This window comes from Aedes aegypti, chromosome 1, assembly GCF_002204515.2.
Source record: "Aedes aegypti strain LVP_AGWG chromosome 1, AaegL5.0 Primary Assembly, whole genome shotgun sequence".
NCBI lineage: Eukaryota > Metazoa > Arthropoda > Insecta > Diptera > Culicidae > Aedes > Aedes aegypti.
In genome coordinates, this window is record NC_035107.1 from 302,565,083 (window position 1) to 302,584,399 (window position 19,317).

General features: G+C 36.8%; 1 protein-coding gene across 1 annotated transcript in view; it reads left to right on the top strand.

Annotated features, from left to right (window-relative positions):
* The window catches only part of LOC5579956 (serine protease snake), a 53,230-nt gene extending 48,136 nt beyond the window's left edge, over positions 1–5,094 (top strand). Inside the window, exon 4 of the mRNA XM_001658426.3 lies at positions 4,600–5,094. Within this exon, the coding sequence (XP_001658476.2) occupies positions 4,600–4,919 (320 nt within the window). The 3' untranslated portion in view covers positions 4,920–5,094. The remainder of the gene's footprint in view (positions 1–4,599) is intronic.
* Positions 5,095–19,317: the final 14,223 nt, after the last annotated feature.

Sequence of the window (19,317 nt, forward strand, 5' to 3'; positions counted from 1 at the left end):
CGAGGCACTCTGTTTTTCTTGGGGATGGTACACAAATTATGTTACGCTAAATTTGAACTTTTTCGACCCCCTCCCCCCCTGTCACACTTTTTGTATGAGTCCTCCGAAAATTTTGTAAGGCTTGTAACGCTTGGCTCGACCCCCCCCCCTTGGAGCGTGACGTAATTTGTGCATGACCCCTTGTGATGGTGGTGGGAAACTAATACCCTCTTCATTATTTGGGCGCTTTTGTGTGTATAGGTGCCTTTCGGCCAAAGAAATGGTACGAAGAGCGTGTGAAAGGCGACTGCATCTTAGACACAAGAATGTCGTTAGTGAAATCAGATCACTGATTGATGTCGTAGGCTTTAGGCACAGACAAACAGACGTAACACTTAGAACAAATCGCGATCAAAATCATAGTCGCGAGAACATGTAAGCCCAATGCTAAAATCTCAGTGTTTGGCCGATGGGCCAACAGGTGGCAGTAGTGTGTAAACGTCAAACACGAACAAAAACGATGCGAGCGCTGCGGGTGGTGGATTGGCCACCTACCATATATTTGAATCGACCGTTAAAAATGTGGTTGATGGACATCGATGAGAGTGTGACGTCTGTTTGTCTGTGCTTTAGGATTAAAACATATTCTTGTGTTTGACCAGACATTACTTTTAAAATATGGTATCGGAAATATTTCACTAATAGAATTTTTTTGATTAGCAATTTAATAGGCATCGCCTACAACTTACGTATTGGGGGTCACGGTGGCACTACAATCAGTACGAAATATATTATGTAAGAGGAGAAATGGGGCAAAATAGATCAACAATAGCGATTCGTGATTTGGAACGGTGCCATATAACTATATTGTATAAAATGATTTTTATTAAGCTTTAAAATATCCAGATTTCACAACACTTCTGTTTCAGGTACATGAAGACAAGAAAGGTATCCATTCTTCTGCGTAGATAATGTATGAACTTGTTTTTGAAATGAAAAGGTGCACTTTAACACACAACTAACAACATAATTTAGCATAATTATTAATTGTTCCGCGTTAAGGGCGAAAAATAGCCAAGGAGGAAAATAATAATTAATTCCTTGAATTTCCAGACCTAATTATTATTTTTCATTTAATAATTTAAAAAAATAAACAGTTGAATACGTACTTAGCTATTAGATTAATGTAATAAAATGAACATATTTTCATTTATATCAAATCACTAGACCTCTACTACAATAATTTGCTTTCAATTTTCAATCCTCAGGCTCATTTTCATTCCAACGGAAAAAACATGATATTCATACCATTTCTTCTACAATTTTATACAGGTATTCGGAATTTCAGTATTTATACTGTTAGATCATCACGTTGGAAGATGTTTGTGTTCTTCATACAACAAAATATTGGATTTTAAATAGCTGTTTCAGGCATATTAAGCTTTTCAACTCGCGTATTGTATGGACAAATGGGACTCGATGGCCATATTATATCAATAATTACTATTATTTAATTTCTATAAAATTGGTATTTTATTTATAGTAGGATAAATTATTTATTTTTTGAGTTATTATTTAGTCAGTTCTGCATCACTACATATATAAAACATCGCCACAACATTTAGCCAATTTAATTGGATCATGGCTGCCGTCCTTTATCTTCGGCAACAAAGCACGTTTTTGAGATTTAGTTGCGCCTTATTAATCTTCCACTGCGTTCCACGCCTCAATCTTCCAACACAACTTGACGCGAACTTCGTTTCACAAAATTATTATTTCGATTTCAGGCTACATGGACTTCGTCAACTTCCAGCTTTAGTAATTTTTCAAATACTTGGCTCGGCGTATTATATAATATAATGTTAAATTATTTTATGTTGTTTTGTTTTATATTATATTATATTAGTGTTTGATAAATGATATTATGATATGTTAAATATTATTATATTATAATATGTTAAATTATTTTTATTTTATTGAATTATATTGTTCTATATTATTTCATATTATACCATATACTATATAACATATGTACTATATAGACAATATACTGGAAAGAGACGTAGCATCCGAGCATCATCGAAGTTGCAACTGAAGTGGAGTTACTAAATGTGGCGTGAACTCGTGTTTAAAGGATTGTTATATGTAATTATTACTATATACCCTGTCCACCGCTTCAGCCATTTTCAGGATACTGGGTCGGCGGATTATAAATACTATATTATATTATATTATGTTTCATTATAGTATTTTATTTTTCTTCATATTATATTATTATTTTTATACCTTACTATATACCATATAACACTGACGATATACTGGGAAGGGAGGGAGCATCAGGGCATCATTGAAGTTACAACTGGACAATGAAGTGGAGTGCCAATCGGAGTCAGGAGGAAGAATGTTAGTCGCTCGCGATAAATATTTTTCTCTCCAACAGTTGTAATCAATTTGACGCGCCCTTCTTCTAACAAACCATCCCGTGGAAAGCTCGACAAGTACTGCAAATTCCAATGCTCAATCTGTTGGATCATACTGTTGGAAGGAGATTCTCTACTTCCCGCGGGTTTCGCGTAAGTGTTTCTGCTTACGGGTCCGCCACCCCCCTTTTGGCCCTTCATACAGCAGTATGTTGAAATCAAATTGGTAATGAAATTTGACCTTACTGTTGAGTGGAACCGCAAGCAGAGCAAGACTCAAGCAAGGATGGTGGCTACCTACATACATACATACATACAACTCGTTTATTGAAAGCAAAAGGTTATCCAGGTAATTCTTCAGCGATTCCTTCCCAGGTAACCTTTCGTTGATTCTTTCAGAAATATACCCAGCTAATCATACAGAGATTCATGCAGGAATTTTTTCAGAAACTTTTCCAGGGATTCCTCCAGAGATTTATCCAGTACTTTTTTCTGGAATTTCCCCAAAGATTTCGTCGACTATACCTCCAAATAGTACTGCAAGAATTTCTCCAGGTATTCAACCAGGTACACCTCAACTGGTTCTTTTGTGAATTCCTCTATTCAATCTAACGTAAATTAAAAAAAAAAAACAAAAACGAGGGGTTCCTCTCGGAATTTATCCATGTTTTATTCCAAAAATTTCTTAAAAAAAAAAGAGTTCTTTGATGAAATTCTGTAAAAATTCACGGACGAATCCCTGGAGAAGTTCTTCTTATTATGATTGAAGTCCTTGCGGAAATCATGAAACAAAAAATCTGCGGGAATTTATAAGGCAGAAAAACCTCGGAGAAATTTTTCGAGGACCATAACAAATCTCTGGAGAGATTCTGAGGTAATTCCTGGAGGATTGCCAGAAATAATAGTTGGAGTACTCATGTAGCGATTTTCCTGAAGAAATTCCTGGAGGAAACTCTTTAGGAATTCCTTGAGAAACACGTGAAGTAATTTCTTGTAAAATCGCCGAAGGGAATGCTGGTAGAATCCTTGGAGGATAATTCGATAATTCTGGTGAAATTTCTGAAGATTTCTCCGGAATAATTTCTGGTGGAATCCCTGAAACTATCCTAGGTAAAAAATCTGGAAAAATCACTGCAGACATATCCTAAGTAATCCCTGACGAGATTGTCCTAGTGTTACCCCTTTAGAAAATACTGAAGAGAGCCTTGAAGACTTATCCGCATGAATGCCTATAGACATATTTTGGAGGAATCCTTGGTGAAGTTTCTGGAAGAATTTCTGGACGAATCTCTGAAGGAATATCAGAAGAAATCACTGAACACATTCCTGCAAGAACTTCTCAAGAATTTCGAAATCTTTAGAGAAATCCTTGACGAGATTTGGAATAATCCTTGGAGAAAGCCCTGCTGCCCTAGTTCCTAAGCTTACACAATTCCTGGAGGAATTCCTGAAAGTATTCCTCGAGCCCTGTTGGAACCGGTCTAAAAAATCTGGCCAGAATGTCTACCGAATGTATCCTATGGCACTACCCTTCCCATCTACATTCCACAACATCCCGTAACACCTATGAGTGGTCGTAGAGTTCTCTGCATCTTTCTTAAGTAGATGTTCAATCAATCATCCTTTCCCATTCCCCAGCTCAGCTTTCGCAAGGACGTGGCCAGCACAGCTCTCGATTATTGGAAGATGCGTCAATCTTATCTAAGATGGTCTGGGATCGTACCACCTACGAATTTGTGCGAAACGATTAATGCCAATCTGTTTATTTGATTAGCGTATTCAAACAATCATAAATTAGAAATTATCATTTTACATAGTAGTCATTTTGTAACTAGTTAAAACTCAGCAGAATCATGTAAATGATATTCTTAATATTGATCAGCTGCTGAGAATATTTTTGCTTCTCATTTCCATTTAAAATGAATTGACGCTAGCAAGAAATTCCCCATGAAGACGACTCATGCCGTTTTTAGTAAAAAAAACTCTACAGTTTTGAAAAACGTGTTTCTGTAGATTTTATAGTCTTTGTCGGAATTTGTCGTTTTTGCATAACTAGCCACTCCCTCGGTGTTGCCAAATTCTTTAACCATCATGCATGACGACATGTGTGACTCAAAGTAGTGGAAGAGAATTCTTTTCCGCCCTACGCTTTCACCCTATTGATTTTATCGTTTCTTTCCTCCGTTTTTCCGCTCTCTAGACGGCCCCAGCGCGAACGTCCTCATGAAGGTGGTCCTGGACCAGTACGATCGGTCCACGTGCCTCAACTACTACTCGCAGGCCGGAGCGCGTCGCCTCATCGACAACCAGATGTGCGTTGGATTCCAGGCCGGAGGGCGGGACACGTGCCAGGGAGATTCCGGAGGTCCCCTGCAGATCCGCGACGCGGAGAACGATTGCGTCTACCTCATCGTGGGCATTACGTCGTACGGTTCGTATTGCGGCGGGGAAGTTCCGGCCATCTACACCCGAGTCGGAGCGTACTTGCCGTGGATCGAGTCGGTCGTTTGGGGCGCTTGACCGCTGCGAGAAATCGCCGGAGGGTAAAATGCTAAGTGGGTTCCTAAAGATGATTGCAATAAAGTGAACCGATGTCTTCGTGTGCCATTTGCTTGTGCGGCGCAAATGACGATGCCGCCGCCGCTTTGTAATTCAAACGACGCTGAGCCATAAATCGGTCGCTCAAAGTGAAAAACTTGTTTTATATACGGTGCACGGTGCTTCATTTGCCGTTATTTATTAGAGAAAAATAGCCATCAAAAATGTGAACGCCCGTTTGTTTCTTAGTTATACTACACCTCTGCACCGATTTCAAGAAATCATTAGACGAAATTTTGAGTTATGCCCTTTTGTATGCGTAACCGTTAAAATAATTGTTTTATCGCATAACTTATGATCTCATTGGTAACTGAGTGTGTAGCTTATTGTTACTGAGCATGCGAATGGATTGACATGTTACTTAACGATGCTACGATGAATAGAAGATCTTCCTCTATCTGCCCAGTGGTGATAGTTTTCATATTGATTCATTCATTTGCTGAATAAAAAACGAGCTGCACACTAGATTACTAATGGCTTTTAGGGCGAGTTATGCGAGATTCGTAGTATGTAGCTGAAACCAGGCTGTCATCGGCGCATATCGTTAGAATTCCAATTTTATGTCACTGATTGCTAGTATATGCAAAAACTAGTTGAGGGTCTTTTTGTTTTACTGAAATTGGTGGACCCCTTGTACGTCAGCTAGCTAAACAGTAATTCTTCACGTGTTACCCAACTAACATTTATTGCAAATGTAAACATTCTCTAGGCCCTCTTTACACGGCTTTATGCTGAGTAAAGGCGCTGTACATACGAACGAAAGCTTCTATGCGATCCTTTTACCAACAAATCTGGCGAATCTACTCAGCTACTTTTAAGCTGTGTTGGCAGCTCTTATTCATACCGATCATTGCTCTATCTCGACAGTTATACGACAAGTACTGTCGTTATACGCATAATTGTCCCATGTTACTTTTTGTGCATTTTGACTTTTTGTCATCAAACAGTTTATTTTTACGTAAAGTTTTAGAAAACACTTACCAAAAATTAACTTTGTTCGGAAACTCAATGAAAAGCAAGCCAAGTCAATTTGTCCCATTGTTGAATTTCCACGCATAACTGTCCCACTACTGTATTTCTACGCATAACTGTCACACTATACAATTCGCTGCGCTGATCTCGAACGAAATATTCAGATGTCAGTTTTGAATTAGCTGGTGTTTATGAAAATCGTTTTTAACATCTTCTTACGTTGGCTTTACATCCCATGTTGAACACAACCTATTTTATGTGTTTGTATTATCGGGATGCATTTATCATTCATGCGAGCCTGACGTCAAATATGATTGAAATTTTCAATATCGAAATATTTTTTCCCATCCGTTTTTCAATGAATTTCAGTTGAATTTTCAGGGTCAATCACAAAATTCTTCTAGTTTTTGGAACCACGGTCATCGCTTAGAAATTCACCGTAATTTTTGATTCATCGTGGGGAGTATTGAAATAATCCCACTATAAGAATCAGTAATCACTTTAATTTCGAGTCCATGGCTTACAATAAATCAACTTTATGATTTAGCAAATCAAGTCTAAATAAAAACAGTTCGACCGTATTTGGATGACTTGGCCACATGCTGGGTTGTTTCGAATACCGGTTCACTGGTGGAAGTGGCGAATCTGAAACCTGGCTTGCGACATATCAATTTTCATGAATTTGCAAATCAAATCTAAAGGTGGTCAAATGTATTTGAATGACTTGATCACATGTCTGATTGTTCAGAATTCCCGGTTCCCTGGAAGAAATGACCTCTAAACTGTCGGTTCTGAAACCTAGCTGGAAACATCAAACTTTATAAATTCCCAAATCAATTGGCTCATTGGTGCGAGTGGCAAATATGTTGGTAGTTCTAAAACTTAATTTGCGATGTATCAAATATCATGATTTTGCAAACAAAGTCCAAAAAATGTCAAATCGTGTAAAGATTTGTGTCCTGAACTATGAGTTAAATATTTACTCCACAGCATAACCTTGAATTCGCAGATGATTTTCTGTCAAACCTGCAGCTAGAAGACTCGATATAGGAATTAATTTCATCTTATAAACTCTCTAACTTACTCATCCACTCTTTCTATCACTAACTCATACATTTTATCATTATCAAAAATACAGAAAAGTTTGTTTTTCATCCCGAACTATAAAATCGTATTTCTTCACTTTCCCACACGTGGCTCCGTTTGGCACATGTCACTTGAGCCTACATAAGGTGCACATTCGTAGAGGACGTATATCTCCTCCACAATCCATCCGTTAAAACGGTCTTCTACAGCATTATGCTTAGCACATATTTGGTCATCACTATCAGTGGGACTGTTATGCGTAGAAATTCACCAAAAACCCCGTATTTCTAGGCATAAGAGTCCCACTTTGAATTTTGTAGCTAAATTAACTTTATTCCCATAATACAAACTCTTGACTCTAATAAAACACGCTATTCTTTGCACTATTGTAAAGATTTTAATTTAATTTACCACACACCTGGTCAATACGAGGCCTAAATGTGTTAAAATCTTTAAACGCGTTTTTCTCGATTGCATATTTTGGGACATGGGACAGAGTAGCTGTGTAACATCTTCGGAAGGCGCTTTCTCAACCATTTTGCAACTGTTGAGTAATTATTATACAGCTTCGCTGTATTATCGATTAAATATTATTTTCAAGCTGTTTCACAGCTTCCGAAATTCATATCATAAGTATCTGAATTTAATGTTCCCAGCGTTACCTGCCACCGCTTGGAATCGAACTCACGATCTCTGCATCCACAAGTCTCGACGCTGTCCTTGTTGCCACCACAGTCTATATCGAAAGGCAAAGAAAACACGCCGTTTTGTTCTACATCGAAAACGGTTCACACAATATTTTATAATGATCGTAAAAGATGCCATAGCCGCGCTTACACCACTTCATCAGGCTGTAAAAGGGTGCGAAACGTCAAACGCAATGTTTACATCCAACAAGCTGAGTAGATGCGCCACAAGTTGTTGTTTTACAGCATACTGCTGTATGCTCGCTGTATAACTAACGACAAAGCGCTTCTTAAATATATATTGAGCAGCATAACAAATTGCTATCTTTTACGGTGTTGAGTTACAGCTTAGTGAAAGCAGCAAAAGCGATAACTGACGAAATTTATTCAGCTAAGATTTGTAGCTGCAAAACGTTTGCGTTACAGCTGTATTAACGCTAATCGTTCTATTTTTGACAGCTTTCATTTTTTGCTGCGTTTGCTGCTTCAATTCAACTGTTATACAGCACAAAGCAAATAATCTTGGCTTATAGCGCTAAAATTGTTAGTTGGGTACACATTTAAACGGATTCGCCGAGAACCCAACAGCTGATATCTCGATAATAATTTGACGATTCTCGGTAAAAAAAATTACCGAGATCTCGGTAAACGTTTACCGTGTCTCGGTAACGTTCGCCGAGATCTCGGCAAAAAATTTGGATTACCGAAATCTCGGTAAAATAAGTACCGAGATTCGGCATTGAAAATTACCGAATTCTCAGCTGTTGGGTTCTCGGCGAAAAGTTTTACTGAGGTCGGGGAAATAATTTAAGTGTGTATGTCTTATATTTCTCTTGGAACACATAGGAAACTTCATCCTTTTCTGTTCGGGATGAACCACTGCCTTCCAGTTTTCTTTGACCATTTGTGGTATACCCGTATCATTTGTTTAGTGCATCTTGTTACATTGTAGAAATAATATAATGAAGTAGTCATTTTTTTACACAATTATCATTTTTTTTATCATTATGCAATAATCCTCTTTAAAAAAATACAGCTCTTTATTTTGAAGAGATTTCACCATTAAACTCTCAAAAGCGCGCCTCGTTGGTTTGGTCACTAAGCTAGTTGAATGATGCTGACTTTGACCATGCATAGGTACTCTAGTGTAACAAAACATTGTTTCTACTTATGAGGTCTGAAGTCGTGGTTTTCAACTGTGGATTGTTCTCATCGCATCAGACTTATTGGTTTCTTACCAATTATCAGAAGGATCGCAGCAAGCCGTGCGTACGTGCGGCTGCGTTTTGAATTTTCTGTCATGTTTATATTGGTTCCGCGTGTTTTTCCAATTCGGATGGTAAAAATAGATTCGGCTGTTCGTGCTATGCCACCTACAACCGTTATCCGTGTTGTAGTGCTTTGTGCAACGCTAAATAGCTGCAACAGAACTGGCTGATTGTGTTGTGGTTAAAGCGTTATTTTTTTGTGGAGATTTTAAAAGATGGCTTGTGGCGTACCTACTAGATGTTTACACATTCCGTTGTAGCTACCAGACCCGGATATTTTTTTTTTGTTTGATATTAGTGTGACTCTGTCAAATTAAGATGAAAAAGCATACGGTCGTGAGGTTTGCACTCGACGTTTAGACACATGAACGTATTTGGTAAGTTTGTTCCGATTTAATCGCTTATATTAATGCATACTGGGCTTTTCCTGTATCATGGGGTTGGGTCAATTTATCTTTTCTTGTTTCAGAGAGCGTGCAGTGGCGCTTAAACCAACGCTTTTCAGCTAGGACACAAGGTGGAAATACCTGTGTCCCATCCCTGGAAGACAAACACGCATGGAGTGACATTAAGGGGGCAGGATCCGTCATTGATTTCGGAATTTTCAAAAGCAGTTTTTTCGTTCAAAATCAAGAAAATTTACATGAAAATGTGTTCACTGTATTCTATTCTCCAACCGCAACACAGTGAACACATTTTCATCGAATAATTTTATGTTTTGATCAGAAAAACTGCTTTTGAAGTTTCGATGATGACGATGATTACGATGACGGAGCGTTGATCGTTAACATGCTAAAAACATTACATTCACACTTAAGCCTGATTCGCTACTGACAAGTAATTTCTTGGCCTATCTTGATGCATGGGAAATTCCTGGGAAATTTTTCTGATCGCAGTACGCATTTGAAAAGAGATGTCAGTTCAAACGGGAGTCGCTGTAGAAAATTTCTGCAAGGAATCGGCGAGATATTTCTTTAGCGATTCCTGTTCAGCAGCAAATCAGGCTTTACACCCAAACACAAAAAGTATACTAAACAACACATACGCTAAATTTCAACCTGGTCACATCAATCGATTATAGTGAAGCCTAGATCTTCCCGTCATCCAACATTTATTAGGCCGTCAGTGGGTCACTGGCCTCTCTTCAAGTAGGTGTCATATCATCATTTTCCTTTTCTTTCCTCTTAACGGAGAAGATGGGCGTGGGCGGCACTGAACGTCGTTAATTTAGGCTCATGAATTGTGTTTGTTTGTTTCAGTGCGCATCGTACCTTCGTGCTGTGCGTACACGAATTCTCTCTGCTCTTGGAAGTTTTCTTAAAAACTACCTAAAGCAATAAAACAGTACTTTTCAGTGCTACAAAAACAGTACTTTTCAGTGCTAAAATTAAAAACGGTACTTTTCAGTGCTACTAAAACAGTACTTTTCAGTACTATTTTTGTACTATTGATCCCTTTACGATCCTTGTTTGGACCCGTGCCTTCGATTTTTCGTTGGACCCGTTGGCGAAAGCTAGCGGTGGTAATCCTTCTTGGACACCGTCTTGGGAAAAAACCTTTCGAAGGTCACGTCTTCTTTCGTTTACTAATTAAACATGGTATCAACAACAAACAAAAGGAAGGGTGAATCTCTGAATTCACTACTTCCTTCCAAAAAAGTGGGTTTTAAAACTGTCACTACACGTGGCAAGAATGGAAGAAAGGAAGTTTCTCCGGAATGCGAACTTTCTTCCAAGGGTGAAATGAATAATTGTATCGAAATGAGCAATCGGTTCGATGCTCTAGACAAATTTTCCGAACACCAAATCGAAGCAGCCTCTAGCCCAGGCTCTTTGATTCAAGTGAGGAAGCAAAGAGTGCCGCCTATCGTGGTCAGTTGTTCCGAATTTGGGGGATTTAGGCAGGAGATCTTGAACTCCATTAGGGGAATCAAGGTTTCCTTCCAAATCGCAAAGAAAGGAGACTGTCGCGTTTTGCCGGAAACTCTTAAAGATCGTGAACTTCTTCTCAAACATCTTGAAGAGAAGAAGCACATTTTTTTTACTTATGACGACAAAACTGAACGTTTGTTCAAAGTTGTCTTGAAAGGTCTCTCAAGTGACTATAAATCACCTGAAGAGATCAAAAATGGAATAAATGATTTACTTGGATTTTCCCCAGTCCAAGTAATCATTATGAAAAAGAGAACCCAATCTGGCATTGTTCGGAAAGGGCTTTCTCAAGAATTTTATTTAGTTCACTTTAACAAAAAAGAACTAAATAATATTAAAGCTTTAGAAAAAGCAAAAATTTTGTTTGATGTCCGTGTGACATGGGAACATTTCCAGAAACCTGGAGGAAATTACCAGAACCCCACTCAGTGCCGTCGGTGCAAAAGTGGGGTCATGGTACAAAAAATTGTCGCATGGATGCTAAATGCATGATTTGCGGAGGTTCTTCTCACGCCAAAGACGTCTGTCCAGTGAAGGAAGATACCACCAAATTCATATGCTGTAATTGCGGGGCTAACCATAAGTCCAATTTTTGGAATTGTCCTTCACGCAAAAAGGTCATTGAGGCTCGTGCCAGGCAGATGAAAGATAATATCCGTTACGATAACGGTCGTTTCCGGAATTTGCCTGGTAGAGTATCGAACAATGCTCATTTTTCAGTTAACGATCGCTTGATCATGAATCATACCCATCAGGATGATCATAATCATGCTCATTCACAAACTAATTTTAATCCGTCGGGTAGCCGTTCGAATCTTTCTATTTCGAATGTATCTACCCAATCCTTTGCCGATATCGTAGCAGGAAATTCGAACTCCTCCCCTGTTCGATCCATGGGTACCCATTCCACTTGTTTCAAATCAAATGGAAAAAACCCTACCGCCACAGGTAACTCCGCTTCTTCGTCTACCGGAAATTCTAATGGGAAATCACATGACATGTCTGCCTCTGATTTTAATTTTCTAACTGAACAATTGAATCTAATGATTGATGCAATGTTCAAAGCCACCACTATGACTGAAGCAGTCCAAGTAGGTGTAAAATTTACAAATCAAATTGTTATTGGATTACGTTTTTCTAATGGATCCAAATAATAATCTAAATATTTTAAATTGGAATGCTCGTTCTCTGAATGGTAAAGAGGACGAGCTGTTAAATTTTCTTACGGTTAATAACGTGCATATAGCAGTTATTACCGAAACGTATTTAAAACCTGGATCTAAACTCAAAAGAGATCCTAACTTTTTTGTTTATCGTAATGATCGACTTGATGGGGCATGTGGGGGAGTTGCAATCATCATTCATAGGCGTATAAAACATCAACTGTTTTCATCATTTGAAACTAAAGTTTTTGAAACTTTAGGTGTTTCTGTTGAAACACAGTTTGGTAAATATGCTTTCATAGCTGCCTATTTGCCTTTTCAATGCTCTGGGCAGCAAGTTAATTTGCTCCAAACTGACTTGCGTAAATTGACTCGCAATAAGTCAAAATTTTTTGTCATTGGTGACTTCAATGCCAAACATCCGACATGGAATAATTCTCAAAGTAATTCCAACGGCAGAATTCTATTTGATGAGTGCTCTTCAGGATATTTCTCAATTCAATACCCTGATAGCCCTACATGTTTTTCCTCTTCTAGAAATCCATCTACGATTGATTTGGTCTTAACCGACTCTAGTCATCTTTGTAGCCAACTGATTACTCATGCTGATTTTGATTCTGATCATGTCCCTGTTACATTTCAAATATCCCAAGAAGCGATTCTCAATCCTATCAGCCCCACTTTCAATTATTTACGAGCCGACTGGAATATATATAAAACGTATGTTGACTCTAATCTTGATGTTAACATTTCTTTAGAAACTAAACTTGATATTGACAATGCTCTTGAAACTTTAACAAATTCCATTGTTGAAGCCCGGAGCATTGCAATTCCAAAATGTGAAGTAAAATTTGAATCCGTGATTATAGACGATGATCTTAAACTCTTGATCCGTCATAAAAACGTGAGGAGAAGGCAATTTCAACGCACTCGCGATCCTGCTATGAAAATTATATGGCAGGATTTGCAGAAAGAAATCAAGAAACGTTTTGCTCAATTAAGAAACAAAAATTTTGAAAATAAAATTTCTCAATTGGACCCTGGCTCTAAGCCCTTTTGGAAATTATCGAAAATCTTGAAAAAACCTCAGAAGCCAATACCGGCATTGAAAGAGGAAAACAAATTATTACTAACTAATTGCGAAAAAGCTCAAAAACTTGCTATGCAGTTTGAAAGTGCGCACAATTTTAATTTAGGACTTACTAGTCCAATTGAAAATGAAGTTACTCAGGAGTTCGAAAATATTCTCAATCAAGAGAACGTTTTCGAAAATGCCTGGGAGACTGATTTGGAAGAAGTGAGAACTATTATTAAAAAATTCAAAAACATGAAAGCTACTGGCGATGATGGAATTTTCTACATCCTCATCAAGAAACTTCCAGAAAGTAGCTTATCATTTTTAGTTGATATATTTAACAAATGTTTTCAATTAGCATATTTTCCTGACAAATGGAAAAATGCTAAGGTTGTTCCAATTTTAAAACCAGACAAAAATCCTGCAGAAGCTTCTAGCTATCGTCCAATCAGTTTGCTTTCCTCCATCAGTAAACTTTTTGAAAAGGTTATTTTGAACAGAATGATGGCCCACATCAACGAAAATTCAATTTTTGCCAATGAACAGTTCGGATTCCGCCATGGACATTCGACCACTCATCAACTTTTACGTGTAACAAATTTGATCCGTTCCAACAAATCTGAAGGCTATTCTACTGGTCTTGCTCTTCTAGACATAGAAAAAGCATTCGACAGTGTTTGGCATGAAGGTTTGATTGTAAAATTAAAAAACTTTAATTTTCCAACATACATTGTTAGAATAATTCAAAGTTATCTGTCAAATCGTACACTTCAGGTTAATTATCAGAACTCCAGATCTGAAAGACTTCCTGTAAGAGCTGGTGTTCCTCAAGGCAGCATTTTGGGACCAATATTATACAATATTTTCACATCTGACTTACCTGAGTTACCTCAGGGATGTCAAAAATCTTTGTTTGCGGATGACACAGGCCTCTCCGCCAAAGGACGAAGCCTGCGTGTCATCTGTAGTCGATTGCAAAAAAGTTTGGATATTTTTTCTTCATACTTGCAAAAATGGAAGATTTCTCCTAATGCTTCCAAAACTCAACTAATAATATTCCCACATAAACCAAAAGCTCTTTATTTGAAACCTTCAAATAGACATGTTGTCACGATGAGAGGGGTTCCAATAAATTGGTCAGATGATGTTAAGTATCTAGGGCTCATGCTAGATAAGAATTTAACTTTCAAAAATCACATTGAGGGCATTCAAGCCAAATGTAATAAATATGTAAAATGTCTCTATCCCCTTATTAAATCAAAACTTTGTCTTAAAAACAAGCTTTTGATATTCAAACAAATTTTCAGGCCAGCCATGTTGTATGCTGTACCAATATGGACTAGCTGTTGTAATACCAGGAAGAAAGCTCTGCAGAGAATTCAAAATAAAATTTTGAAAATGATTCTGAGGCTTCCTCCCTGGTATAGTACCAATGAGTTACATAGAATATCCAATGTTGAAACATTGGAACAAATGTCAAATACAATCATTAATAATTTCAGGCAAAAATCGTTACAATCTTCTATTGCCACGATTAATGCGTTATATGTTTAGGTTAAGTTAGGTTAAGTATATTAAAAACATTTTTTTTTCTCTTATAAGCAGGTGAAATCAACTCACCTGTAAAAAAAAACTGAACTGCTACGGCAAATGAAATGTAATATGTTGTTAACAAAATGTTAATTAAATCTTAAATTTGTTTTACCAAATTAGGATGATAGTGTTGTCAAATAACACAGAACACCTAGATATAAGAAATGAATGTAATGTTTGGAATGATATTAATAAAGAAATTTGATTCATTTGTCATATTTTTCACCTCATTTGTGTCATGTTTTTAAGGGGGCAGGATCCGTCATTGATTTCGAAATTTTCAAAAGCAGTTTTTTCATTCAAAATCAAGACAATTTTCAGGAAAATGTGTTCACTGTATTCTATTCTCCAACCGAAACACAGTGAACACATTTTCATCGAATAACTCTTAGTTTTGAACAGAAAAACTGCTTTTGAAGTTTCGATGATGACGATGATTACGATGACGGAGCGTTGATCGTTAACGCTCAACGCTAATCATCGTAATCATCGTAATCATCGTCATCATCGACACTTCAAAAGCAGTTTTTCTGTCCAAATCTAAATATTATTCGATGAAAATGTGTTCATTATGTTTCGGTTGGAGAATAAAATACAGTGAACACATTTTCATGTAAATTTTCTTTATTTTGAACGAAGAAACTGCTTTTGAAAATTCCGAAATCAATGACGGATCCTTATAGAGTAAAGTGGGGCAAAAGTTCGAGTGGGGTAAGAGTTTCTTTTAAAGATTTCTAGCTCAATTCAAAACAAATCTTATTAATGTCATGGTGATTCGAATGCTATTCAAGTAAGAGACTTTCACTCCAAATATCATAAAATTCGGTTGAGATTTGGAAAAGTTATGGCTGTTTGTTGTTTTTCGACGTGAATATTGTAATTTTTGGTCAAACTTTCGTTGCATGGAACCAATTGAAGATAAAATATTTTTTCAATATTTTATGTAAGGGCGTTTCTAGGCCTATCATAAGGTTGCTTTGAGGTGTATTAGTTTTTGCATAAATGCTTGAAAACAATTTTTGGCCCATAGTTAAGCAAAAGTTCGAATCAGCGGGGCAAAAGTTCGACCCATGTATAAAATCACGGAAAAATTTGCAAATTGCCTAAAATCCACATATTATCTTCAAATTTAGTTAAATTTGTCTGATCGTGTGAAAATTGTCACCAAAATTTTACATTTCCACTTAGTTTTGCGAAAAACTGCTATTTTTGAGTACATTACAATTAACTCGGTTTTAGGCAATTTTTTGATGAAAATTTAGTATGTATTTTTCGTCAAACTTAAGTTTACGGCTGGTGTAAGGTATGCCTGTCATAAAAGGATCGATATTTTGTGTTTTAGCCAGCGAACTTTTGCCCCACACTAGATTCGAACTCTTGCCCCACCGGTGGGGCAAAAGTTCGAATAAGACAATCAATTTTGAAACTGTTATAACTAAAAATGGGTAAATATTTTGACACAAGTTTGTTCAGCAAAATTATAGCCAATATGTTGAAGGTTCACTGTATGGTATTTGTTTTGTTTTAACTGCTATTGGTTTCCTGGAAACTTTGATTATACCACTAAGGTCGAACTTTTGCCCCACCTTACTCTATCTAGTATCCAAGTTCTTTTAAATGTACCTTAATTATTCAAATACCTAACTGCATTTTATTATATTATTTTAGGTACCAAATTGAAGGAACATCGCATTATTAACTGACGCAAATTGATTTATAAGATTTTTGGCGCTGCTTTGAAAAGCCCTGGAATAAGAATGAAAATCAATCATTTCATTGTTTCCGACACAGAGCATCGATTATTTATTGGAACACACTGTCTAACCTTTTTCTAATGTTTCTTTCATATAGCTTAGCTTAGACTGACTACACATATCAATGGTTGCTATTCCGTGATTGACCGAAGTCAGTGAAAATGCACAAATAATCAACTAGAAGATCGGCTGGGATTGGCCATAATCTTCTTCAGTGTGCATAATTCAGTGCCTCTATTTATACATGGTCAATAACGGCGCCGGCCACGTCCTTGCAGTCAGGTGGGATTGGGAGAAGGAATAATAGTGTGTTACCTTTGCTATTTGGAGACCGTGTTTGCCTCTGCATCTCCACAAAGGTTTTTGGGAGGGATGTTTGTTAATCGGGAGGATCGTTGGGTCACAGGATTCACTTTGATAAGCGATTAGACCATGATAAATAATTATTGGTGAGATATAAACATGCTTATATGTAAATATAATTGTTCATATAATTTCTATGTAGAGGAAAATTATGCCGACACTTGAGGTGACGAACCATTCAAAGTTTGTTGAACAAATACCTAAATGTAACATTCCTACAGCTGTAAAGTACGAAAGCATGTATTATTATATTTTACTCATTTGAAAAGAAACAAAAGACTCAATTGGTTGGGACATCATAGAACACTCTTATTCTTATGCCGACACTTACAGTGGCGAACCATCCAAAGTTTGTTGAATAAAGTGAACCTTTCGCAAGTCTACACTTGTAGTGTCGAACCATTCAAAGTTTTTTTTAATTACAAAAATAAAGGTATATAAGGGGTGTTCTGGAAAAAAAATGTTAAACATAAATAAACCATGAATCAGAGTTTGTGTCGACACTCACAGTGACGAACCATCCATAGTTTGTTGAAACATCATATTTACATCCCACCATTGTAACGATTAAATGTGCAGTCATACATATTTTATAGATTAGAAATAGTAGCATGAAACGAGCTCACCAATTGATCCGTTATCCTTGACTGAGCAGCCACAATCCACTTTCAGCTTCACTCGTTTGCTCGGCTAGCACTCAGAAAAAAAAAAATAGGCGCGCGACCCGAAAAAAAAACACGGACGACAGCTCGGGCTTTCTTGACGCACTGCCCAGGAGCAAGCGTCAAGGTCGTCGAAAGATCAAAAAGAACGAACCGATCGCGGCACTTTTTAACTTACTCCAACCGAACTCCCCGATCATGCCACTTTTTCACTTACGAGATCGACGCGCGACATGTTTGATCCTGCCCTCGTCGCTCGCTCCGGCAAAAGCAAGCGTCAAGGTCGAAAGATCAAACAGAACTCGGGTGTCATACAGCCGAGTTTATGACAAAAAAAAAACATTTGTGTTGGTTCATTCATGAATTCCTCCAAGAACTTCTCTCAATACTATCTCAAAAATTAATCTATGGATTCCTGTTGAAACTTTTTTTTTTCAAAAACTTCCAAGCAATAATTTTATAAATTGTTGCAGAAACATACTGGGTACACCGAAAGGGATTTTCGTCTAAATTAAAATTTCTTTATGCTTGAATTTGAACTCGACCACAAACTTCACTCAAAATTCCTATAGAATATTTTTATTTTTCAAGTAATAACTTCAATAATTATCTTCTTTTAGTCCTTGTTGAATTCATTCCATTTTTATCTTCAGTATGTCTTGAGATAAATTTCAAAATTTGCTCCTTAAAGTTTTATTGAGATTGTGCCAACAATAAACTGTTTAAAAGGTTCCTGCAAAAAAAAGTTTAGTTGAAGCTTTCTTAGGATATTCTTGATGAAGTTTGACCTCATTTAAAATCTATGTTTCTATAATTCCGATATTCCTCTAAAAACTGTTTTGAAAATTTCTTTGGAAATTCATCCAATTACCCTTCTTCTTCTTTTTCTTCTCTTTCTCCTTTTTTTAATTTCTTTGCTTATTGAAAGATTTGCACAGGAATCATCTCACGAGATTTTTAGGAACTTTACTAGGAATTTCACCAAAAACATTTTGAAGCATTAAATCATCCCTTGGGTATAGGAATAATTTATGAGATTTATTCACAACTTCATGTTATGTAATTTATGAATACTTCTGCGCTAAAAACCCAGCAAAAAAAATCCAGAAAATTTCTGGGTTTGAGGCAATTATTTATGTTATTTCGAAGGAGTTTCTAAATCAAGAGGAATTTTAATACCTCTTTAGGAATTTCTGTGTTCTGTGTTCTGTTACGAGCTTTGCAATTTTCTAAATTAATTTTATCAATGAAAAATCGTTCAATATCATCACAATGGACTATAATCTATAGAATCATTTTGAAATTTATAAGAAAAAAAATTCATTATCAAATTATGAAAATGCCCAAAGTAGCCCCTTTTTTGTCTTGAAGGACACACATTTTTCGCTATTCAAGCATTTTTGTTATTTCTTAATGGATTTGCCTCATATTTTGCATATTTTGTACATATACAACTTAAATATATGCAAGAATTATCAATATCTATCCATAATTCTAAGAGTTGCAAATACCAGGGTGGCCACCAAAAATCCGTTATGAAGTTTCCGCTTTTTTCCCGGTTTTCCCGGTATGATTTTCAAAATTTTCCCGGTTTTTTATTAATGGGCCCGACCGCAAAAAAAATAACCCATTTATCGGTTTTTTAGTTGAACATACCAAAAAATTGTACTTTAAGCTTTTAAACGGTAGGTTTAGGGGATTTTTCCGTCCAATAAGAAACAAATAATATTCGTAGAAGATTGGCATGTGTTTTTTGGCTCTCGTACA